At 39.6% G+C, this 24,047-nt stretch overlaps 1 protein-coding gene across 1 annotated transcript in view; it reads right to left on the reverse strand.

Moving 5' to 3' along the window:
* The window catches only part of MYO1E (myosin IE), a 131,676-nt gene extending 107,629 nt beyond the window's left edge, over positions 1–24,047 (reverse strand). The window contains exon 1 of the mRNA XM_067555957.1: positions 23,779–24,047. Within this exon, the coding sequence (XP_067412058.1) occupies positions 23,779–23,781 (3 nt within the window). The 5' untranslated portion in view covers positions 23,782–24,047. The remainder of the gene's footprint in view (positions 1–23,778) is intronic.

Here is a 24,047-nt window from a genome sequence, read left to right on the forward strand (position 1 = left end):
CCCCACCGTGTCAACACTCTAGCCTAGGAATGTGGTACATTGGGGGAAAACTCTACTGTCCCCCCTGTTTTCTAACTGTGGCAGTGCTACTGATGGAAGTCATATGCCCATAAGGAGCACGTGCATACATAAACCATATAATTAACTCCTTTGGTGGCTGTCTCAGTAGAATGACTGGAGTTTGAGAAGGCTTTATACTGAACTGCTGTCTAATCTGTGAACTGGGCTGTCCAGCTCTAGGCTGAGTCACACTGGCAGGAAAACGCCCACGTGCACCTGTTCTGAAGATAATTAGGGCATCATTCTACATGTCTGTCAAACTATTAAAGTGAAACTTTACAATTCTTAATTTTAAAACTGGGATGTTCAATGAAGATCTTTTTGTCTGTTTTGAAGTTTGACAAAGTGAAGATATCAGAGGAAAAACACCCCCTTACCACCAGCCTGTCTGCTGTCAGCTGCAGAGTGGTGAAGTGCAACCCCAGGGTTTGGGATGCAGTGTGCTCCAGCATCCCCCGAGGATCCCTTAGCCCTGCCCCAGCACATCCTGGGATGCTGGGATAACAGAGCCCCAGGAGGCTGCAGGGAATTTTGGGGGTTGGCTCGCTCCCACCCACCGCCCTCACAGTGCACACTGCCTGGGCACCCCTGCACACATGGCCCCAGGGAGGGGAGTAAGGGCCAGAGAGCGGAGCAGGACCAAGTGTCTGCCCTGCAGTAAGGAGGATCAGCAGGGCTCCTGGCTTAGCAGAGCTGGAGGAGGGATGACCTGCAATATTCTGGCAGCCGCGAGCCACCTCCCGCCTATAAACTTTGCTCCCTGCTTCAAGCAAGCTCCATGCAGTCCCAGGGAGGGTTAGGATGGGGAGATGGGCCCAGGAACAAGGCCAGAGAGCAGATAGCAGAGTGGGGATCAAGCTTTGCTGCCCTGCAAGGAGGGTGAGCAGCTGGGGCTCCTGGCTCAGCATGGCGCGGGGAAGGATGACTTGCAACATCCTGGCTGGGAGCCTCCTTCTGCCTGTAAACTTTGCTCCCTGCTCTGGGCAAGCTCCGTACAGCAGCAAAGTGGAGCCATAGCCACCGCCACAGCCACAGGAGGAGCAGGCAGGGGGTGTGCGCTCAGCCAGACAGTAATGGCACTTCCAGCTGCTGCGCTGACTGCCTGCAGCACTGTTCCTCTGCCGCCAGGAACTCTGGGATACATCCAGAGGTCTTCTGGGATCCAAGTCAACTGGGGCCATGTGCACACAGGAAACCTAGGACCCTAGGTACCAACTTAACATGGGCTCAGATCCTCCAGCCCTGCAGGTCTGAGCCCTAGGTTGGCACATTTGCCGTGTGGATACAAGGAGGGTTTGGCTTGAGCCCAGGCTTAAATTCCTATGTAGATATATCCAGAGTGGCTCTGCTGCCGCTCCACAGCCTGGGTGTGAGATCTTTCTTTGACTCTTGCCCCAGCAGTTTTTCAGTGCTCAGCCAAGTTACTCAGACTGGAAACGGGGCAGGATTCGGGGAAAAGTGAGATTGTTGTTTTATTACAGCTACAGCTCTAGTAGATGGATTAGAAGTAAGAGAAAATATCCCCACATACTTCCCCATGCCAGTGTAGCTATGATATTCTTAAATCCCGACTTGCCCTTACTGATCCAAATGAAACCGCTCCCTCAGTTCCAATCTTTGAGAAAGGTGTGTAAGTGCTAGAGCTGAGAAATGACTTTAATGGTTACAAAATTCTCAAAGCAAAGTCCTGCCAAAGGTCTAAACCCATAAAAGCTCATGGGCTCCATATAATGAGGTAGAGCTTCCTTTTTCTCAAAGAATTTCAATTGGCTTATTATAAACCACAAAGAGACCCTTAAAAGGACACATTCAGCTAAAATACTTAAAATGTTCTTCATTGTTTGCAATATCCTGTTAACAGCATGAAAGTAACATTTCTTTAGCTACTGGTTTTGTGCCTTTTGCGTTGACAAACACACCAGCTGGTATCAACTTCCCTGTTTTCTTCCTTTTTTGTGCACCTGCACTCTCAATGATGACAGTACCACGCCAGGAATCGTGTTTACTAGTTTATCTGCTACTGTAAATCCAAAAAGAGGAGGATGGGAAAAGAAGAGAGCATTGCTTTGGTTTTTTTACGTATTATTTTTTCAGGGACATGGATTTTTCTTCCCCAACTGTATTTCTCATACAGAAATAAAATCAAATCTGGAGGATATTTTTGTACCAGATGATGGCCATTTCAAAGGTAAAATAAATAATGGGACCTTATTGACTTGACAGCATCACTTTAAATATCCTGATTACTATAGACTCAATCCATCTCTAGCTATGTTTAAAAAAAGAACATAAGGAGACCGAAGAAAATATCTTCTGATGTTGGCAGAGAATTCTAACAGTGGGAAGTTACCAGTGGTATTTTTGGCTGAAGACTTTCTGTACCACACTAAATTATGAGTGACTTAATTGTTCCTGTGTATTAGAGATCCAGTAGAAACCATAATAGCTGGGTTACACCCAGGCCAACTGGAACACTCTGACTTGCTTTGTCCCTTGCCGTCATTCAGATTGGACTCTAGCCAGCTAAAAACCTGCTCTACAAACATTAGGAAGAGAGGCTTTTGTTTGATATAGGCTGGGGCTCGAGGAATTTCACATTCTCTGGGGAGCTTTCTACCCTCTGAAAGCAGGGAACCTTTTATATTTGTTTGTATGGCATATGCTAGGAGTGAAAAAGGTAGCCCAAGACACTACCAGAGGGAATGGAAGTCCAGAGGAGTATGCAGGAAAGCTGGCTGTAGTGAAACTGGTAAATGGGAATCTATGGCTGCCAAAAGTTATAGAAAAGAATTAAAGGGATAGAAGGCTACAGATCCAAACTGCCCAAAATCCCAGGTTGGTTAGACTCAGATTCAGCCCACTACAGAGGTAAATCTGAGCTGCAGACTCAGGCTTTGACCAACATCTGGGGGTTGGATCCACAATTGTGGTTCAGGCTCATCTCTAGTTTCAGCATCTAAAGGATGGGATGCCAAGTAATTTGCTGAACTTCTGGTTGCAGTACTGGGAAGGATACTGTAAACTGTCTTTTTGGCCTTGATTTTTCAATGCAAGCCCCCTGTTCTGAGAAGAACTTTGGAGTAATGACTTTTTTAACCATCTGTAAAGCCCTTTTTATTTTATTTAGAAGATCTTCAAGCACAGTACTTTGGTTTAAGTTTATGCTTCTGATATTTTAATTTGTTGATGTCTTATTTCATGTAAGGTGCCTAGAATATCATTTATTGACAGGTGACTAAGAAATTAAATACTGACGCATTACTTTGGACATACCACCTTTGTACCAAGCACTTGGGGTCCTCAGACTTAATTGAAAATGAGCAGACACGTCAAAAAGAGCAACTCTCCTCCCTATTTAGTTACACAATACCAGCTAGGTGTAAATAACACCTTCAGCCGACTGTTGTTGCCAGTGTTTTAACCTGACAGAGGTTAACTGGTTGCATTCTGTTTGCCTTAGCATTTGAGCCCTCCATGTCCCAGCTTTTTAAACACCTCCCATGCTGATTACAGATCAATGTACTGGAAGAAGTGAGGAACTGCATAATGGACTGGTATGAGAAGCACTATCAGCTTCTTTCATTAACAGATTAACTAGATAAAGGAAAATACAAACTGATTTCAGTGATGGATGAATACCTTAAAGGTGTCAGAGTAAATACCTTTTCTGTCATAACTGAGGTCATTAGTTGTGAAAACATGCTTCTCTGTATTATATTTAAGCTACTGCATTCAGCACAGTCTCATTAAAATATAAGTAATGACTGCAGTAGGTTTAATTATGTATATGTACTCTAAAAAGTACTCTAAAGAGTACGACTGAATGTGTGTGCAAACTACTTCAGCTCTTGTCTTTTTCCACATGAAGTTAGACAGTTCCCAGAATAGCTGCCAATTGTGACATTAGATTCCTCTTTAACTAGGAAAGGAGGCTTTCTGGATGGCAAATATTTTCTGTTTCAAATAAGCCAACAAACATCCCACATTACTGCAACAGGATTTATTAAAAAAAAGTTCCCACTGTGTTCTGTGCTTTTAAGAGAGGTTCCTTTGCTGCATTTATACTAAAATTATCTAAAGAAAGTAATGAATTGTCTCAAATTCAAACCACTGCCCATTTTGGATAGATTAGATAGCTTTAATACACTGTGAAATTCTCAATTGTAAGACACCTTGCCACATACTGTAGCTGAATTAGACACTATTACAATTTAATCATCTCAGTCTCTCAGACTATTTTTTTTTTTAATTCGGACTAGAATGTTTTATATGAAGAATGAAAAGAAAAGATCAGCCCCAGGAGATCCAAAAGTAAGGACACATCTGCTCCCATTGAAGTCCAGGAGACTTCTGCTGTTGAGTTAAATGGGAGCAGGCACAACTGCCAATGAAGTTAGTGTGTTTTGTGTTCTTAGGGACAGCGATGCTGGGCTCACTGTCTCAGAAGCATCTTACATTCGCTTCTTTCAGAGTGTGGGTTCTTTTAGCTGCTGACTCTTACAAAAAAAAAAAAAAAAAAAAAAGGCTTAACAGTTGCTTCAGCAATTCCATATATTGGGCATATTAAGCTATCCAAGTAATTATAAATCATTTATCCATATTTTCTCCTCAAATTCTATTTTTAAATACCTACTTCAATGACATCTTTTACTAATTTATTGTTACTCTCTTCTACTGTCAGCAATACAAGGCATATGGTGCATTTATTAAAAACACTATGACTCTTCTCCATGAATAAATGATCATGTTTGCTTAGCAGTGATGTAATCATTTGGAGATCTAGGTTGACCTTCCTACTCCTTGGTATAGAGATGCAGACAGAACATACAAAAGGATAATGTGTAACAAATCATATTTTGGCTTTTACTAAAGGACAAGTCCTACCCTCTCTTCTCTTTTGCAAATGAACAGGGCCCAAATAACTAGGACCACCATATTTCTATTGTACAGGGGTGGGGGCACAGAGTGGCTTCACCAACATCTGCTGCAGAGCAGAGCACAGCAGCCATACTTCACAGTCAGTAGTGCCTGAGCTGCATTACCAGTTGACTATCCTGGTATACTGTACTGACCAGTTGGAGTGACTATACAGGTTTCCCAGGACCTGAAGTGGTGAAGGCAGGATTCTCCTCCTATCTTGGAGAGGCCTTTTGGGTAAGGAAGCCTTAGGAGGCCAGAATTTAGCTCTCTGGTGTAAAAACCCTCAGACAGCCATATTCTATTCAATCCTTTATTTTTAATGGTACTATGAAAACAGAAAGCCTAAGCATAACACAACCCTACCAGGATTTGAGCTTGTGGTTCTAGGAAGGCTAGGTTTTGCAAAAACAATGGCTAGACATCTAAGTCACTACGACTTTTCATGGATGGTACTATATGTTTCATCTGGAAATCTATTAAACAACAGCAGTTATGAAATACAGGAATTAGCTATCCATCGCTCTTCAGTTCTCCCTCCAGTATTCCTATAATCAGCTAGGGATAAAAAACACAAAGCAAGCCGTTACCATTCCCACTTTCAAAAACTGCTGCTGGAAAGGAACCCATTCAGCACATTGAGATCAAGTCTCTATGGACTGGGTGTACGGTATTTCAGACATTAAAAGTCCTAGAACTAGGATTCCTATTTAACCACTAGGAAAACTTTAAAGGCTAGTATTCATGTGAACAGCTTTAAGATTTCTGGAAAAGTCAGATGGGTAACTGACACTTAAAATTGGAAAGCTAAATATTTCTTTAATACTAAATCTGTCTGTTAATGTGGCAGTACTACATACATGAGGTCACATTAATCCATCCTCTACTACTGTATGTTCCTTTAACCACTCTGTAGCCTGAGTATTGGTTCCTGCACTTTGCTAAATTAATATATATTCCTGACGCCGAGGTCAGGATCAATGAAAACCACAGCAAATTCCTCAGAGGAAATAATACATATTCCATATGTCTGGAGATAGCTTAAACTCGGAAAATGAATTCATTTCTATTGTCACTAATGAAAACATTGCACATATTTTTTTTTTTTTTTAAACACAAAAGTAGAACCACATGTCAGATTGCAGCATTAATTGCAGACCTCTCACACATGCAGACTTAGTAATTATTCAAAGCACAGTATCAAACTAGGAAAAGTCCTCAATCCTCTGGTATGATGGACCCAAATCTCCACTGCCATATACATTCTGTAGTCATTTACACCTGTGCAAATCATAACGGCCAAAAGTGCAAACAATCACACAAAGTGCAAGACAGTAGAGAACCAGGCCAAATATATCTTAATAACTAAACAAGTATAGTTCAGTATTTATACTTCGGGAATCCAGGATGTAGCCTTGTAATTCCCTAAGTCAGATATTTATCAATTTTTCTGTCACTTCACCTACATAATGTAAATTGGCTCAGGATATATCCATATCCTCCTATCTGAAAATCACCATGTGTCTTGACCTCTGTGTTGCAAACTAGAGAGAGAAAACAAGTGTAACTTGGTCAACAAACAATTACAGAGGCACTATCCTATACTGAAGCTGTTTTTCCCCCACACTACTCCACTACAGTTGCAACTGAAATTCAGATTCACTAAAGGGCCAACTCCTGACCCAGATTTACATGACAATGATGAACGCATAACTTCCTACCAACACCTACACTTGCTGATGAGGACACAATGACTTCCCATTCCTCTTAGCCCCCCAGTAATTCTATATGGAGCCCAATCCCATCTACCAACACCACCATCACCCAGTTGGGCCTGTGGGAGTTAATGCAGCTCTGACTACTGCACAACTCCATCAGCAATGAATACTGATACTCCACAATAATGGGTTTCGAATAAGAATCTGAACAGAACAAAGCTGGAAACTGAGTCTTCACATTGTATAGAGAGGCTGTCACTGAGAGAGCTCTGCTCTTGATTTCCTAGAAAGGGATGTATATATTCACCCCAATGGGCCCATTCCGTCTCCTTGGCTGTCACTTAGCTGAGAAGGAACATATCCCTACTCATCGGATGAAAGGAAGGTATTTTCTCTTCTGACATCATCCCTTAGGACCCAAAGTGGCATATACAGAAGTTAGTCAAAGTCACCATGGGAAGGGATTGGGCATCTGTATATGGTCTACCTGGTTGCCTCAAGGAGAGATGGAAAAAGAACCTCCTGTTCTGCTTAAGCATTCCTGTGTGTGGAGCCCAGTAGTGACATGATCCTGGTGAGAGTTCCATATTATGGGTGCTGCGTAAGCCTGAATTTGGCCCTACAAATGGGGTATAGATTATTTTTCACTATAAGCACCTCCCCCTGTATTCCTGCCTTTCTCTCCTAAAGCTCAGCTGTAATTTAAGCTATTTGTATGACCACAAGTCTGTTACAAAAACCACAAACATACTCCAAACAATCAAATGTAGGCTAAAACTATTTCTACTTAAATATAAAAGATAGGCAAAAATAAATAATATATGTAAGAACTGAAGGAGTATCAAAATGACTGCACTGAAAAAAACTTTTGTTATACTGCAAAGATGAGTAGATTTTTGTAGGAGTGTTCTGTTTGCTGAATCCAACAATCTTTGGCTCACATAGAAGCTCCCAGTGCATATTTTACAGGGCAACCAAAAAAGCACTCATAAAATACACTCTCCAGTTGTAGTTTCTCCATCCAAAGGAGAGAGTACACATTACCTTTGTCTGTCTTTGGAATCAGTAGTAACGTCTAAATTCTACATAAAATATAAATTCCTCCAAGAAGCAAGAGCTGTAGCTGCTTCTTTTGCAAAACAATGCCATACAGTCTCAGAGTAGATGTTATACTAGACAGCCACTGTGGATATTCTACGGCTCACCACAGCATCCCGCATGTACAGATAGCACCAAAAGTTCAGAATATGATCTTAAAAAGTAACAGATGGTAACTAAAAGAGACCTCTCTAGCATAAATTCATGTTGTTGTTTATTTATTTAATTTACTTATTATTGTAATAAAAAGAGAGGAAGGGTAATCTTTTGTTTAGGGCACTGGATCTGGGTTCAATTCCTGACACTGCCATAGACTTCCTTTCTGACCATGCAGAAGTCACGTGGGCTGAGATTTTCAAAAGAACCTAGGGGAGTTAGGTGCCCAACTCCAATTGAATTTGGCTCATTTAAAAATCCCAGTATTAACCTCTCTGGGGCAAATATTTTTTAAAATCTAGGTGCTTAGAGATGCAGACAGGAGCCAAGTGAGGTTTTCAAAAGAACCTGCACACTTAATTCTCACTAAAAATCAATGTGAGTTAGGTGCCTAAACACTTCTGAAAATTCCACTAGGCACCTATTCGTATTTTTAGGAGCCTAAATACCTTTAAAAAACTGTTCCTCTGGAACCCATCTGTAAAATGTAGGTAATCACAATTTCCCCACATTTGTCTGTCTTTTCTATTGACTGTAAGCTCTCTGGGACAGACATTGTCTCTTACTGTACATTTATATAGCATGTAGGACAATGAGGCCACAGTCTTGGTTGGGTCTTGCTGCTACAATACAAATAACAATGTAATTGAAAATAATTAAAACAAAGTCAGTTTGGTTATGACATTAATGCCAAAAGATGTAGAATATACTGAAGCTTTGAAGAAACCCATCAGTATTTGCATTCCACTATGCTATCCTATTCTTACATTTTTGTCAAGTTTTGGTCTAGATTTTCCCAGCTATCACTCATCAGCATAGAATGTGTCACATTAACTTGATCAGCAAATACCAAATTACAAGCCACAATTCAAAATTATAGTTAGTATTGCTGTCTTCACCCCCTCCCCTTTCCCCCAGGCCTAATATTTACACATTCATTTTTTAACTTTCCACAATTAACATTCATGAAACGTTTTTGTTTTATTCTTTAAATACCACAAACAATATTTATTGAGTAAGTTTTTAATAGCTGAAGTAGTAACATGGATATACTATATTAGTCACTATCTCTCGCTCTTCTCCCCCGCCCCATCCACACATTTCAATTTTTGAAAAATTGCTCTGGAGTCTCCACAATAGAGCCTAACCCTGGAAACACTACAAGGCATAAGGCACAACCCTACTCCCACTGAAGTCAGGGGGAAGACATCTTGAGTAGTTTCATTGATTTATACCTGGTAATATATTCTGGACTGAGCCCACTGCGACTATTGTATGTTAATGGTTAAAGTCAAGTAAATAAGCCTGTTTTGGGGACAAGTTACTCAAAGTAATACAAATGTATTGAGTAAGTACAGTTTTTACACCAGCAGTGCTTATATTCTGCAGAAATGTTATGTACAGTAGAAGCCATTTATAATTAAATCAGATATTGTGAAATTGTTTTGACAATTGCAATATGCAAAATTTTAATTCTGATTGTAGCAAACCTAGACTTCAAAGGAAGTTTTCCCCCTAGGTGAGAATTGGTCCATTACAAACTATTGCAGTAGAAGAAAGTATCTAGCCTGTAGCATTAAGAAAAATGTCAACACATGCGTAAGACTATGGAACTCATACTAATACAGGGTATCATTCATTAGTGGATTCTTTTCTTTATGAGTAATTTGCACATGTTGTCTTGCTGACTTTGTTCCCATCTCTAGTTTTTTAAGGATTTCAGATTAACAGAAATTCTGATTTATGTGCAAATAGAAAGGAAGTTAATAAACAGCAAAGCCAAGACATTTATCTGAAGAAACTATGCCTCATGCAATCTTCTGGGAAATAAACCCACAAGAAATATACAAATTGTGTGTCACTGTTTTATAATTCAGGTCTCAAGTGTGTAGTAGCCAGTATGTGGAAAATCAAGGGTTTAAAAAGCAAGGGATGATAAGTAGTTTTGGAATTCTTACTCTGTATTTTTCCAGGAACAACAAAACCAAGTTGATTCTGCTGCAATTAACAAAAATAAAGCTCCCATGATTTCGGAATGGGATGTTTCTAGTAGAAAAACATTTGGAAAGAAATGTCTTTTATAAATCATTCTTATATACTTTTATTGCACAATTTTTTCCGTTCAGCAGATGTGCACTAAAAACAGTACAGTTCTTTTTTTTAATTAAACATATGAAATCTACATTCCATTTATACAGTTTGATTCATTCTTCTCCATGAAAGACAAAAAGATATTCACATACTAACATTGCCTTTAAGTATCACAAAACAACTTTTGAGATTAGGTTTCTAGACGTGTACCTTATATTTTTCATTTGGGTTTGAGCTCATATAGAAAGGACCACATAGCTTCTAGTTTGTAGATAAAATGTCAAAATATTTTCCACCTCTCATCCTAAAACATCTACCATTTGAGGGCAGAAAGATAGCAGAGGATTATTGTGGGTAATGAGATGTGTCCATGAGATACCAAAAGAACCATTACTGCTGAAAGATCACAGAACTAACTGGATATTAATGCTGTGAAACGTTCAGGAAGAACACACTGCATGAAAATATTGTATATGTCAATTTTTGCTATGGAATATTATTTAAAATTGCTATGGAATATTATTTAAAAAAAACGGTGATGGTAATTTCATGACAAAACAGCTGTTAATTTTTTAGTATGAAAGTATGTACCCTATAAGATGGACAGGACTGGTAACCCAGCAGGCTAGTTTTATGTGATTTAAAATTTGTCATCAATATTTATTTACATGACGTTCAAATATTTTGTTAGCATATTTATTCAGACCTCTGTTAGTGCAGGGAGGATTGAGAGTTCTTATATTAGTGTTGAGGTAAAAAACATTAAATTGGGAGTTAGTCACTGCAAAATTTAGAAGCACTGATTCTTTCTATAAATTTATCATCCAAGTAAAATAAATAATACAGTACTTGGCTACCACCTGGCATTGCAAAAAAAAAAAAAAAAAAATTACTGATAAAATAATCCCAATTTCCATTTTTCTATATTTCTGCTAATAGTGAAATGCAACTCGGAAAAGGCATGGAGGTTGACATTAATTGCCAAAAAACAACAACATTGCCAAACTGCATAGAATCTTAAGTCTCATGAATGAAGTGAAATCTCAACATTCAAGCAGCTAACCTGCAAAGGTACTGGCTCAAAGATCTGGCAACACATGCTATTTGTTCATAATAACAGACACTTGTAAGAGATTTGACTCTTGAGTGTGAAGAATATGTGCCAAAATGGAGAGGCCATGCTTTGTAACAGTCATAAATCAGGCTCTATTGCTCTGACTTGAACAGGGCTTAGATACTTAAATTAAACACAAGGGTGATAGTGGCAAACAATTTATAGATTTGACTCAGCTGTCTAAGGTGATTCAGTGAATGACTCTGAGTTGGCACAAAAACTTCCCCCACACTTCCTGTTTAAGAAAGCGTGCAGCTAACCATTATGAGGCTGTAAGTCCAACATACAGGATGCCAAAATGTCTCATTTAGACTTCAGTCTACTGAACTAAATATCAAAATAACTTCTGGAGGCGCACAGTTTTGCTTAAATCATCCCTTTCCAATTTTGCCAGTGAAAAACTAGATTAAAAAAACCCACGTTTATGTGAGCCTACAGTGAGCTCTGATTAACATGCCAATTTTATCGTGGTGTATTGTGGTCACTAAGGCTTGATCCTTGGGTCTGGCTGAACTCCATTCAGCATGGAGTCTTAATGAAATGGGGGAAAGGTGGCGATCTTTGCACTCTCTCAATCCCCTGAGCTGCCAGGTACCTCTACAGACCCTGTTGCAAGTTAGAACAGCTGTGGTGCTGCTTTAACAACACCAGCAGGAGACAGTTAGTGTTATGCATTAGGGTGCTTTGGAATTCACACTCCTCTAGTGCACATTGCTGCACCGTGCAGACAAGCCCATAGTTAATATATGGCCAGATCCTGACTCATGCTCTCGCCCTTTTACACCACTCTGGAAGATTTACATTCAGCTAGTGAATGCAGTTTAAGGAAGAGAAAGGTTTATAAATTTACCAAACCATCCAATAACATTTTTTGGTTTTATGTGCTTTCCAACAAGTAGTATCATCACTTTCAGCAACATTGCTCCCATCTGGATGGTTGCCCTTGTTATGTTCTTCTCGCTACTAACCTCAGTTCCATTCGCTCTGCCACTTGCTTTGTGACCTCAGGCAAATCACTTAACCTCTCTGTGCCTCAAATTCCCAAATCTGTGAAAAGGGGGGTAATAATACGTACCCACCTTTGCAAAACATTTTGAGATCTTCAAATGACAAGAACTAAATTATCATTACAATTACACCAATGTAAATCCAGACTAACTCTACTGAGGACAATGATTTATCTGAACTTTACAGAGAACTGAGTCACATTTTTCACAGTATTTCAACAATTGTTAAAAAAGGATCTTAATTAAACATGAATTTTGCTTACCAGATTTTACATTCACACACATTAGTATGGAGGTTTCACTATATTATAGGTGAGATTGGTAGCAATATTTATTATTAAGGCTGTCCGACAGCCTTGTCCATTAGAAGTACTAGTGCCGCCATGCTTTGGAGCAGGGAGTTGAAATGTGGTAGGGTGGCAGTCTTTGTGTCAGAGATGTGCCTTTTTCCATTCCTGTGAAAAATCCATCAAGCTGTCAAAAATTAGACAATGCCAGAATTGTCTGTGCAACCTTAATACAGCTCCCTTGGGCCTATGCATTAAGATACAGTCTTAATTACTTAATCACGTACCCTTTTTCCACATGCCCCAAACTCGTTCAGTGCATGGGATGGACCTGGTCAGGGGATTAACCAGAGTTAATGATGTAGTGATGTAGTGATGGAAACAGTTGTCTATAAAATCCCTGCCTCATTTGGCGCATACATTATAAACTGTGTAGTGAAATGAGACCAGGAATTGCATGAAAAGAAAGGACAGTCTCATGGTTAAGGCAGTGGAATGCTGCACTGGAGAACTGGATTGTTTCTGTCACAGAGCTCCTATTTGATACGAGGCAAATCACTTAAACCAAACTCTTCACGGTGGTTACTAGTTGTGTTTTCCTCATTTTCTGCATGGTTGACTTGAGATCGTGGAATCTGATTTGCAGAAATGCTGTTCTCTCTGTGCCTTGGTTCTCCATCTATAAAATGGGGATAATAACACCCTTTCATCTCATAGGGTGTTGTGAAAATAAGTTCATTAATATTTGTGAAGCACTCAGGTTCTGACTATAGTGATAAGCACCACAGAAAAGCAAATAAGAAAATTAATAATTCTGTTTTCTGAGCAGGGGTTTGACTCGTGTGCAGTTTATAAGGCATGAGGCCACACACACTGAACAACGAGGAGAAAACAAAATGTTCAATAGCTGCCTATTAAGTGATTACCATCCATATTGTGCACTGTGATCTTGTGAAAAAAGAATAGGTCATCATGTAATCAAAAGCTATCATAATGCATATGCACAAAGGAGCTGAACTGTTTGCTCAGACAAACTTAATTCTGTCAGTTCCTTACTTCTGAATGCTTAACTTTGCAACCTTAATGTTCTTTTAACATAGTTTGTGTGTAATTTGTTATGTACATATTTAGAGAGTATTTTTTTCTGTAATGCAAAATTGCTCTAGGAAACTGGTACCACAAAGTAGCTGACATTACAAACATTCAGCATGAGAACATCATTGTGAGTAAGGGGAGACTTTAAAAGGCACAAAGGACAATTGCACACCCAAAGCCCAGAGGACTTCAATGGGAGTTGGATGTCTAGTTCCCATTTTTGCCTTTGAAAATCTCCCCCTACAAGCTTTAAAATCGCAAGAAAAAAATATTTTAGGTTCTATTTAGGTTAAATCATTTGCTTAAGAGTATCTTAATATGATTTTTCTCTAAAAGATGATTTAATTTTGTATGTTTGTAAAGCCTCAATTCCAATAATCACCCTCTATTTTATGGGTTTCAAAATGAGACTTTAATTAGCTATTCCAATGCGCTAAAATTGTTCCTTTTGGAAAGTTAGAATGTTATCTTACTTTATAGCTATTTGCCAAAGTTGTAGTCTGTTGATTTGTCTGCGTTTGTAGAGGAACTGAAGTATTTTCCAAATATTTATTTCTGTAAAGTAAAGACTCCCTTCTCAATTCTGATACTACTTTGGTTTTCCTTCTTTACGGCTTCAGACTGACTTAAAGCCACATGTGTCACTTATTCACCAGTGTGGCAGGAACCAGAATGCAAGGTGAGAGGTAAAAACAATGAAGCCATATAATATGGCTAACAGGCTGACACAGTGGACCAGTTCACAGGCTGGTGTCAATCAGTATAGTTCCATTTAAGTCACCACTACTGAGTTCAACTGAACTATACTGATTGACACCAGCTGAAGATCTGCCCAAGTAAGGATATTTCCAATTAAATTTAGTACGGTCATCCCTAGCTTATCCATAGTCATACGCAAAGCGAGATGTAAAAGCCAGAAATCCTTCCTCCCTGATCAGAGAAGACGGAAAAAAACTTTATGAAGTGAACATAACAGTTTCCAGCAGACCCACCTCCCCCATAGGTTTTTCTACCAGATTCAATTTTAAAATATACTTACTTACATATTCCCGACATACACACACAGCAGTGCCACATCCATATTTTACTATCTGTAATAATATCACGGATTAAGGAAATCTCTTCACAATTCTTATACAAAAGTCAACTTGGAAGGACTGGATTTTTACTGGTATGGTGAAATTGGTTTATCGCCACTTACACCAGCAAACCCAGAAAAACTATTTCCATTGATAATAATCAAAATTTACAGATAAGAAAAGTGAGAAAAATGATGCTTGAGAACTTACTAAAGTTTGATTTAAGGTTATTTACTTTGAATATTTTGACATGTTATGTCAATTATTTGCATTTTAATGGCTATAAAGCTTTAACTTTTTGAATCTCAATGTCCACTCTCATTGAATAATTGTCTGACACATCCTCATAATTTCCCACAACTGTGAAAATTTACATCAATATTATCCATCAAAATTGTATTTAAAAAATCTAATTCTGCCAAGCCTACACATAAGTGTTTATTTTAAAGAAATCAAATACTCCTGATTCTTTTTGTTAAAGTTGGGGATAGACAATACCTTGATGGAATACAACACTGGCCTTTAATATCACATTTATAGTCTGTTCTTCAATATGCTTTTTATTTCTGCAGGAAAATACATGGATTCTCAGGGTAATCTATTTTAATAAAATTCTGTTAATGGCTGGGCAACACATTGTTTCCTTTGGGGATATTGCTACTTATATGGGCGTAGATTATCTTGGCTTGACATTTTTCTGTACAACCTTTTTGCTTCAGGGGAGCTTGTTTAAATCTGCATGACCAATGGAGTAACACTGCTACAAATTATCCCTTGACTTGATTAATTTTAAGAGAAAGCTATCTGTGGAATGAAAAACTGCAAACAATTCATTGACAACATTTTCGCTCTATTTCCTTTTGCGTCAGTGAGAGATTTAAGATTTAGAAGACTAGACAAATAAGGAAAACAAACCAAAAACTGGAGGGCAGAGACAGACCCCTGTGCAAAAAGTGTTTGCAAAACTAACTACACACATAAATTAGGCATGACATGTCCAAATTGCATGTGTAATCCCTGATTTGTACATACAATTGTGGTAATCATGCACACAAATGCAACCACAACATTCTCTACGCATTGTTTAGACTTGAAAGAGAGCCTCTACTTAAAAAAAAAAAAAAATCCATAACACACAATGTATCTATAAAATCGCTTTTAAAAAAAGGCTGAAATCTACCCACTGCTCTAGAAAGAGGTAAGAAAAATTACACAAGGGGGAAGTAAAAGCCGTGCCAAAAAGAAAACAAACACAAACAAAATCCACACATATTATAAATCATTGGTTTTGCTGTTGAACACACTGCTGTACTTTAGTCTTATATGTTGGCCAGACATGAACACCATGTAGCTAGGAAATTTTTCCATGCATGCACCTCTAGACACAGAGTTCACATAATGCAAAGCACATGCTGTTATTCTGCTCTACTATTCCACATTTGGCAGAGGACAGGGTTATGGCTAATGCTACTGTCTACAGAACTAGACAGAAAAGCACCCTTCAGTACAAAAGCATAAAATGTCTTACTTGTACATTTCTTACAGGAAAGGAAGAAACTTAGAATTATGGTACAAGGTCACAGTTTGCATCATACATTAGCTATTTTAGGCCCAGTCCTGCAAAGTACTCAGCACCTTCCAAGGCTCACTGAGACGTCTTCACACCCATTGACCTCTATGGGAGCTGAAGGCACTCAACACCATTCAGGACATTCTCAGCACCTTTCAGGATTGGGCCCCAAGTACTTAGCTCTATTACCACTAAGTATAGTTGAATCTCTGTGCAGAAACAGTGTTGTTATTTCTTGCTTTTTAAAAATCCAAACCTGTCCTCCCACATCTGTGTTAAGGAGGAAGAGAAAAAGAGAAGAAAGGAGGATGACAACAGTGCTAGGAGGAGAGAGGCAAATACTGACACTACAGTAAGACAAAATGATTAGCACTGCAATGTTGGTTTCAGAACAGCAGTATATCAACACATACGTTTTCATTTGACATGAATGAACTTGACTTTGGCTTGTTCCATGATTTGTAAATGATTCTAGATAAAAAGCAACATATTATTTATCCTGTCAATTTTATTTGGGACCCCCACCCACAAAAGACACCAGTAACAAAAGAGAGAGACACAATAATTTCAGCAAAAAGAATCTATAGGAGAAACTCAGCCAGAGGAGGCAAAGAAAATCTTTGTTGGGGTCTTTGGGAGTTTTTTTGTTTTGTTTTTTTTAGAAATATAGTAACATTTTTTATTTTAGTTACAATTGCACTACATCTGCCTGTGAATGTCAAATACTTTACTCTAAGGCTACAGCTACACTGACGGCGGCACAGTCGCCGCTGTCAGATCGACTTCTCTGGATCAACTGAGCGGTCAGTGAAGACCCGCTCAGTTGATCCAGAAATTGACGTATTAAGACCACCTTCACAAGTGGCATAGCACTGCGTTGACGGGAACACAGTTCCCGTCAGCACAGTGCAGTGAAAACGGAGCGCAGAAGAGGAGCAGAGAAGTCGACGGGAGTTACACAAGTTTTTTGCGTAGCTTGCGTAACTTCAGTCGACTGCCGCCGAATCTTGGAGGTAAGTGTAGACAGGATCTCAGATTGTATAGAACCAAATCCAGTTTACCATACTCATGGGAGCAATCTTCCACTTAAAGCTGTTTAAGACTATGGTACTACTGCAATTGAGGGCTGAAAGATAGCACATTATTAAATTGAAAACAAATTTTCTTTTTCCAGCACTAGTCAACAGGCTCTGTATCTGACCCAAAAACTGGCCAGGCTATGGAAGTCTCCTCATTGTGTTTGTGCAGGCCAGTTGTGTTGCACCATGCAGATGAGGTTTGATTCTAGAGTTGTGCAAATTTTAATTATGAAATCAGAACACCAGACAAAGCTAACCTGGATTTACATTTTATTGCAAACAAAAACCTCAGCCCAGTTTTGTTGAGAGTTTTGCTGGGCCACTTTAAGTTTTGATTATGAAGCCATGCAGACTTCACAGTTGCAGCTGATTTCCTGAGGTTTTAGTTTATTTTGAATTAAAAATTTAAAACCAAGTCAGCAAAACAAATCTATGGAATTGAATCAGAAGAGTAGGGTCAATGGGGACTGCCTGTGTGAGCAAGCACCTTTCGCATGAATAAGGTTTTGCAAGATTGGTTCTCTAGGACAGTCTCCCACTGAATGAACCTCTAACAATTTATGTTGCCTCTGCTTCACAAAAAGAAAGCATAGCAGAAAATGAATGCACTCAATGCCGTTTGAGCTGTTTTAAATACAGTATACCCTAACTTGATAAACAGTTCTATGCAAGAAATATCTGCAATAAACATTACAACTGAAGTATCTCAGCTGTAATTGAAATCTCAGCACTTTACAAGGTCAGGCCCTGTGTATTGGGGGGGGGGGGGGGGGGGGCATTTTAAAGTCTAGAAAGGAGGATAAACAATAAGCAAGACCATAAATAAAATACTCCACCCCACAAAACTCCACCTTCTCCTTTATAAATATCACAATAGCAAAATAAATAAAACTAGTTATGAGAATCAGTGGTAATTTAATATAGTGACTGGGGAATGTGATTTAGGTTTCATCACATTGTTGGTTATTTTTTTAATTAACCCTTGTAAGTAGCTGTTATAAATGTAGACTAGCCTACAAGTTTTCTAAAAGGTAACATAATTCCTGTTTGGTTTGGGATTGTCTAGGAAAGTTCTTGGGGAGAGAAGGGAAGGGGAGAATCGCTTTTCAGAGTTTCAGAAAAAAAAGTACTAAAATTATTTTTTTGTAAAGTATAGCTTTGATCTGATGAAGATAATCTTAAAACTACAGCTTCTCACAGCTGGGAGCTCAAACTGATTTTACTCACGGAAAAAAGAATACCTGATAAAATAGTCTTTATTGTAGTGTTATTTGGAAATAAGTTTTTAAAAGTCATAATTCACTGCTCTAGTAATAAAAAACAAAACTTACTTCATTAAATTAACGAACCCCAAGCTATTTAAACTACAACAATTTCAAATGTTTCTAAGGGGAAACATTTTTTGTTAGAGTTTCTTGGTTGGGAGGGGAGGAAAGAAAAAAGGAATAGTGAGAGGCTTTATTGGTTCTGTACACTTCACTCATATAATGACTCAGCTTTCCAGTGGTTTAACAGCAAAAGTATGGAAAAGGAATTCAGGGTCACTGATTTCCATTGACACTCCTAGATCTATCATTTCTGGTTCTAAATAAAAATAAAGTTCTACAATAAACAAATTTTATGAGGTACAAAAATGCATTTGAATGACATGCAGTTGAAAACAACATCCACTGATTTATCACAAATATTGTAGTATCACCAAGAGATTGAACCAAAGCCTACTGAAGTTAATAGAAAACTCCAATGATTTAATGGGCTTTGAAACAGGCCACAAAAACATTACTGAGCAAAATCAAAGTAAAAACAATGGTGTCATCTGATCTTAGATCCAGACCTGCAACTTATTTTGAGGATGGTGACTCTCCTCCCAGAAAAGAAGGGATGCAAGAAGCTCCTCCATCTATATATGGAGATATGGTGATCTCTTTAAGGACATGCACATGACTAGGATCTTGTTCTTTACCACAAAATATTCAAATGTAATGTAAGATGATTTAAAAGTATGATGAACATATATATGACATGAATGGAATATGCCCAATGTGTTCCATGTATATATAAACTGGAGGTTATAAAAGCAGATATTAAATGTATGAAGAAAAATGTATTACCATGTAAATCTACAACGCTTTATGTAAAAAAATGTCATTTATTACTATTAAATTAACTCTGTATAACAAATCCTTTTTTTTTTTCCTTCTAAAGAGTAATGAATTCAAGACAGAGAAGGGAGAGGGAAAGAAACTTTGAGATTCATGTAAGATTTGGAAACAAATGGATCTAAGCACATTTAATATCACATAAATTACATGTTGGCTGCATCGTCTAAATTATTAGCATAGCGGCCACTACAGAGGAAATAAGTCTTTTCAGACTAGGGCTAGCTGTATGTAAACCAATAGAATGTTAAAGCACCAATATATAGGCAATGATATATGGCATCCATTATTTGCAGGTGATGAATGGAGTTTGTAACAAACAGTAGAAACAATACTATATTAGAAGTACTGATCAGTTTTTACTGGCTACAGGGTTCTTTGGTAAGGTTTCTCAATTTTCCACTGGAGAGCATTTTAAAACTATTTTATTCATGTTTACTACCTACAGTAAATTCATCCTTTATATCATGACAAATTTACCAGGATGTAATATATGAAAAGTAATACATGTTAAATTTGCTTTGAGACCTACATGGTTCATGTAACAAACTCTTTCAAACTGTCAGACCCTCTAACTGAAATAAGCATCCATTAGAACTTTAATCTGTAACAGAATTTGTTTGAAATATTGAAAATGGTTAGCTGATGAAAACTTTAATTTTTCTATTTCTAAGACAATTAACCTTTACAATAACACTCTTTCTGTGTTATATAAATGTCAAGGCTCTGTCATCAAAACTAATAAGGCAACTAAAACAATATTCAAAAAGGTAACTCACAAAGAAAGCATTAATAACTACTGAAATGAAAGGTACAGTAATGATAACAGATTCTTTATGAAAGTAGCAGAATGTTCATAGGGTCTAAACTGGTATTCCAATGAAAAGTTCATTCACAATTTTTTATGAAAACATGTCTCCAATCATTATGAAATAAGCAGAACATATTTACTCACGATAATCAATACTATGTGAACTGCAGGTGGCTATTGGAAGCTGAATGACTGATTCAATTCAGTGCTATAGTAAAGGCTTGCATTAGTTATCTCTGCTGACTGTCCTTACATCTTCTTAAGGAGATCTATTAGCATCTTATACAAAACAGGGGCTTAGAAATTGAATCAAAGTGGGTGTCCTTTAAAATGTGTTACAAGCTAACAGCCTAATCTTACATTCCTTGCACACACAAACTTTCCATTGAAATCTTCAGAAGTTTTAATTATTATGGACCCAGGTCTTGCACAAATTAAGAATCTTAAAATCAGAACAAGTTTCAGAGGGACTCCTTGGAAAAAAACATTCTGGGATTCATAAGTCAGGTTTTTGCATACTGCACTTCAGAAATCAGCTACATGTTTCAGATTTAGTGGTTACAGGATTTGGCCCATTCTCCCATGATATAGAATTCTTTTTCACTTCCTATCCTAAACTAATGAGTAATGTTACAGCATTCCACCCCACAGGTGGCTGAAATAATTATATGGAATACTTTGGCATCAAAGATGCTATATAAACATAAGTTATTGCTATTCAGCAGGAGACTTCTTTGTAATTAATGCCTACCATCCAGCACAGTTCAGTACAGCCAAAAATTTACCATACATGCAGCAGAACCCTTTTTTCACAGTTAATCCAACTCAGAGCTGGTTTAGTGACGGTGCATCTCCTTTGTAGTGGACAGTCAGCAGAGCCAGCTGTTTCAAAGTTCCCAGCTAAGAATCTTGGCTTTAACAATCACATCTGCTGCACATACATAGTCTTTTGGCTGCCTGTCATCATACTCATCTGCTCACAAATTGGCCCAAACATTTGCCCTAAGATATGGGTGCTAGACAATGATGGGTTTAGAGGTGTAACCTGAAGAACACTGCAAGTACCAATTCTATGACATCACTGCCATGTTGCTACATTCCAAGACAGTCTTTACACTCTATCATACGGATATACAATAAATAAATACATCCAAAATGGAGAATAGAAAGGCACAATGTTAAGCAATTCTGACTGCCACCAAGATTATATTGCAACAGGCATCTGTGAAACTCACAGGGACAAAGTAGGGTGACAAAATACATTACAGGAAAGGACTGTCCTCAGACTTACTCTTTGTGGGACATGTTTAAAGTTACATATGTCTTTAAGTTCTTTGTTGGATCAGCAACATGTTCAGAACCTTGCAGGATAGAATCTTAGATCAGATGGAATCTAATCTTTCTTCAGTATGACTAATTCAGACTATAACATCCTTGGGGCAGGAATAGTGTCATCATCTTCTGTATAGCTCTGTGCACAATGACAGAACTATAATATAATAATAGCAGTGCTAGTTTGGGAAGATGTGACTAATTGTTCCATTTTGTTTGAGATAGTTGTTTAGAAGGCTCGGTTCTGTGGCAGCAATTCCATGTAACTTGGGATCCTCACAATAGCAACAGTGAGGAAATGCTAATTGCTAAAAGTAAGTTTCTTAACAAACAGAGTCTGTGGCCACGAGTCATCATAAAATCTCTATGCCTGTTATGGAGTTGTGTTCCCACATTTGTAACCAAGTAGAAAATTTCATAATTGTTGTGAATATGCAAACAACAAAATTTAATGTTCTTTCTCAGAAACCACAGTGCAATTCACAGCTTTTATTACTGAATGGAAATGTATTGGGCTATATTCACCTCTGGGGGTGAAAGGAATAACATCAAGGATGAATTTGGCCCATTGTGTTTCTAACTTTGACTGGTCCTTTATATATGTTTAAATTCAAGAAAAACCAGTGTAATACTATATTACTTTATCAGAGTATGCCCATATAGCTCCCAGATTAACATCTAAAGTAGAGGTTGTTGGAAAACTATTTTTTCCCATGGAAAGTTTCAACTTTTCATCTAGGGTGACCAGATAGCAAGTGTGAAAAATCAGGACCCCAGGGGGAAGGGGGAGAGTAATAGGTGCCTCTATAAGAAAAAGCCCTGAATATAAAGACTGGCCCTATAAAATCAGGACATCTGATCACCCAATTTTCATCAAAAACTAAAAAACCAAGAACTTGGAAAAAGTGGCTGAAACACAAAAACAACTAAACAAAAAAAAATTCAGTTTTCAAAAATCAAACCCAGGTACCGCCCATGAAAATTTTCATTTTGTTGACATTAGGAAACACCCCATTTTCTAACAGAAATGTTTTGACATTTTCAACCAGCCCTAGTTTACAGGGGAAGAGTTAGCCTTTTTTTTGGTATGGCTCTTTACTTACTTATTTATATTTGTGCAGGAGGTCAGACTAGATGACCATAATGATCCCTTCTGACCTTAAAGTCTATGAGTCGATAGTCCACACCTTGTGGTTATATTCATTATACACATACTGTACTAACAAGTGTTAAAACACCCCTGAGCAGTCCATTGCAAGGAGAAGAGAGTACAACAGGCACTTCTCTCACACCAGGAAGAAGAACAGGAGAAAAAATACATTTTCATTATCCATGTGCCACGTTATAACTACTCTCAGTTCTGCCTGCTACAAACTGGGCAGCTAGGCTCACCTGGCTAGGACATCCTGTACTAAACGGGAGCATTTATTTGAATGAGGGAACCTAAAGCGATGTCTCTGTCGGTTCCCCGGGCCCTGCCAGCTCTCCCTACCCCAGCTCTGCTCGGATCGGGAGGCTGCTGCTCCCTGACGCTTCCTCTTTAAGCCTTCACAGGGTGAGCAAGGCTCTCCCCAGCCTGTCCCTGCCTGGCTTTGTGCGGACACCGGGCAAACCAGACCCCCTTCCAGGGCAAGAGCCACTCCAGCCTCTCCCCGGGTGCCATCCCCAGCACGATGGGCTCCGCTGGCTAGGGGCAGCGCTGCGCTCCAGCGGCTCGGGGAGCGGGGGGAAGCTCCCTGCTGGTCCAGGGACAAGCGCCGCGTCCCGGGAAGGGGTCGCCGTGACTTTCCATACGCAGGAGCTGGACCGAGGAGGCTTCTGTGGCCAGGCGACCAGGAGTCAGCGAAGGCGACTCTCGGCGCGCACAGCATGAAGGAGGGCGCCGCGCCTGGGCGGGGTGTGTGTGCCAGCGGGGCCGCCGGCCCGGAAAGCCCCCTCAGCACACACCGCCAGGGCGGGCACGGTAACCGGCCCCTCAGCACACCCGGCCAGGGGTAACCAGCCTGGGGCTGCCTTCCCCTGCCACCCTTCCCGCGCTGCCCCCGCAGGCAGGGCACAGGGGGTCGATCTCTTCCCCGTTCTCGCCCTGTCCAGCCCCCGGGCCCGCCCCAGGCTGCCGCGGGCTGAGGCATTCGAGCCCCCGCCGAAGGATGCCCGGTCCCGCCCCGTCCCATCTCCCGCTGCCAGCCCGGCACGTTCACTCACCATCTCGCTGCGCTACCGCGGTGGCGGTGGCTGCGGCTGCCCTGCCTGCCGCTGCGGCTCCGCACAGGCTGCCCGCGGGTCCGGGAGGCGGGCACGGGGCTCGGTCAGCGTCCAAAGTCCGCCACGGGAGGGATGAAAGACTCCCGGTCTGGTCAGCCGCGCTGCAGCGAGGCCAGCGCCGACCCCATGCGGGCGTCAGCGGCACAGGCTGGAGGATCCTTTCGTGCGCCGGCTGGGACGCGGTTCCTCTCCGGACTGCCCGGCCCGTG

Source organism: Emydura macquarii, unplaced genomic scaffold (genome assembly GCF_026122565.2).
Source record: "Emydura macquarii macquarii isolate MOO-44397 ecotype Brisbane River unplaced genomic scaffold, CSIRO-AGI_Emac_v2 contig_1644, whole genome shotgun sequence".
Taxonomy (NCBI): domain Eukaryota; kingdom Metazoa; phylum Chordata; order Testudines; family Chelidae; genus Emydura; species Emydura macquarii.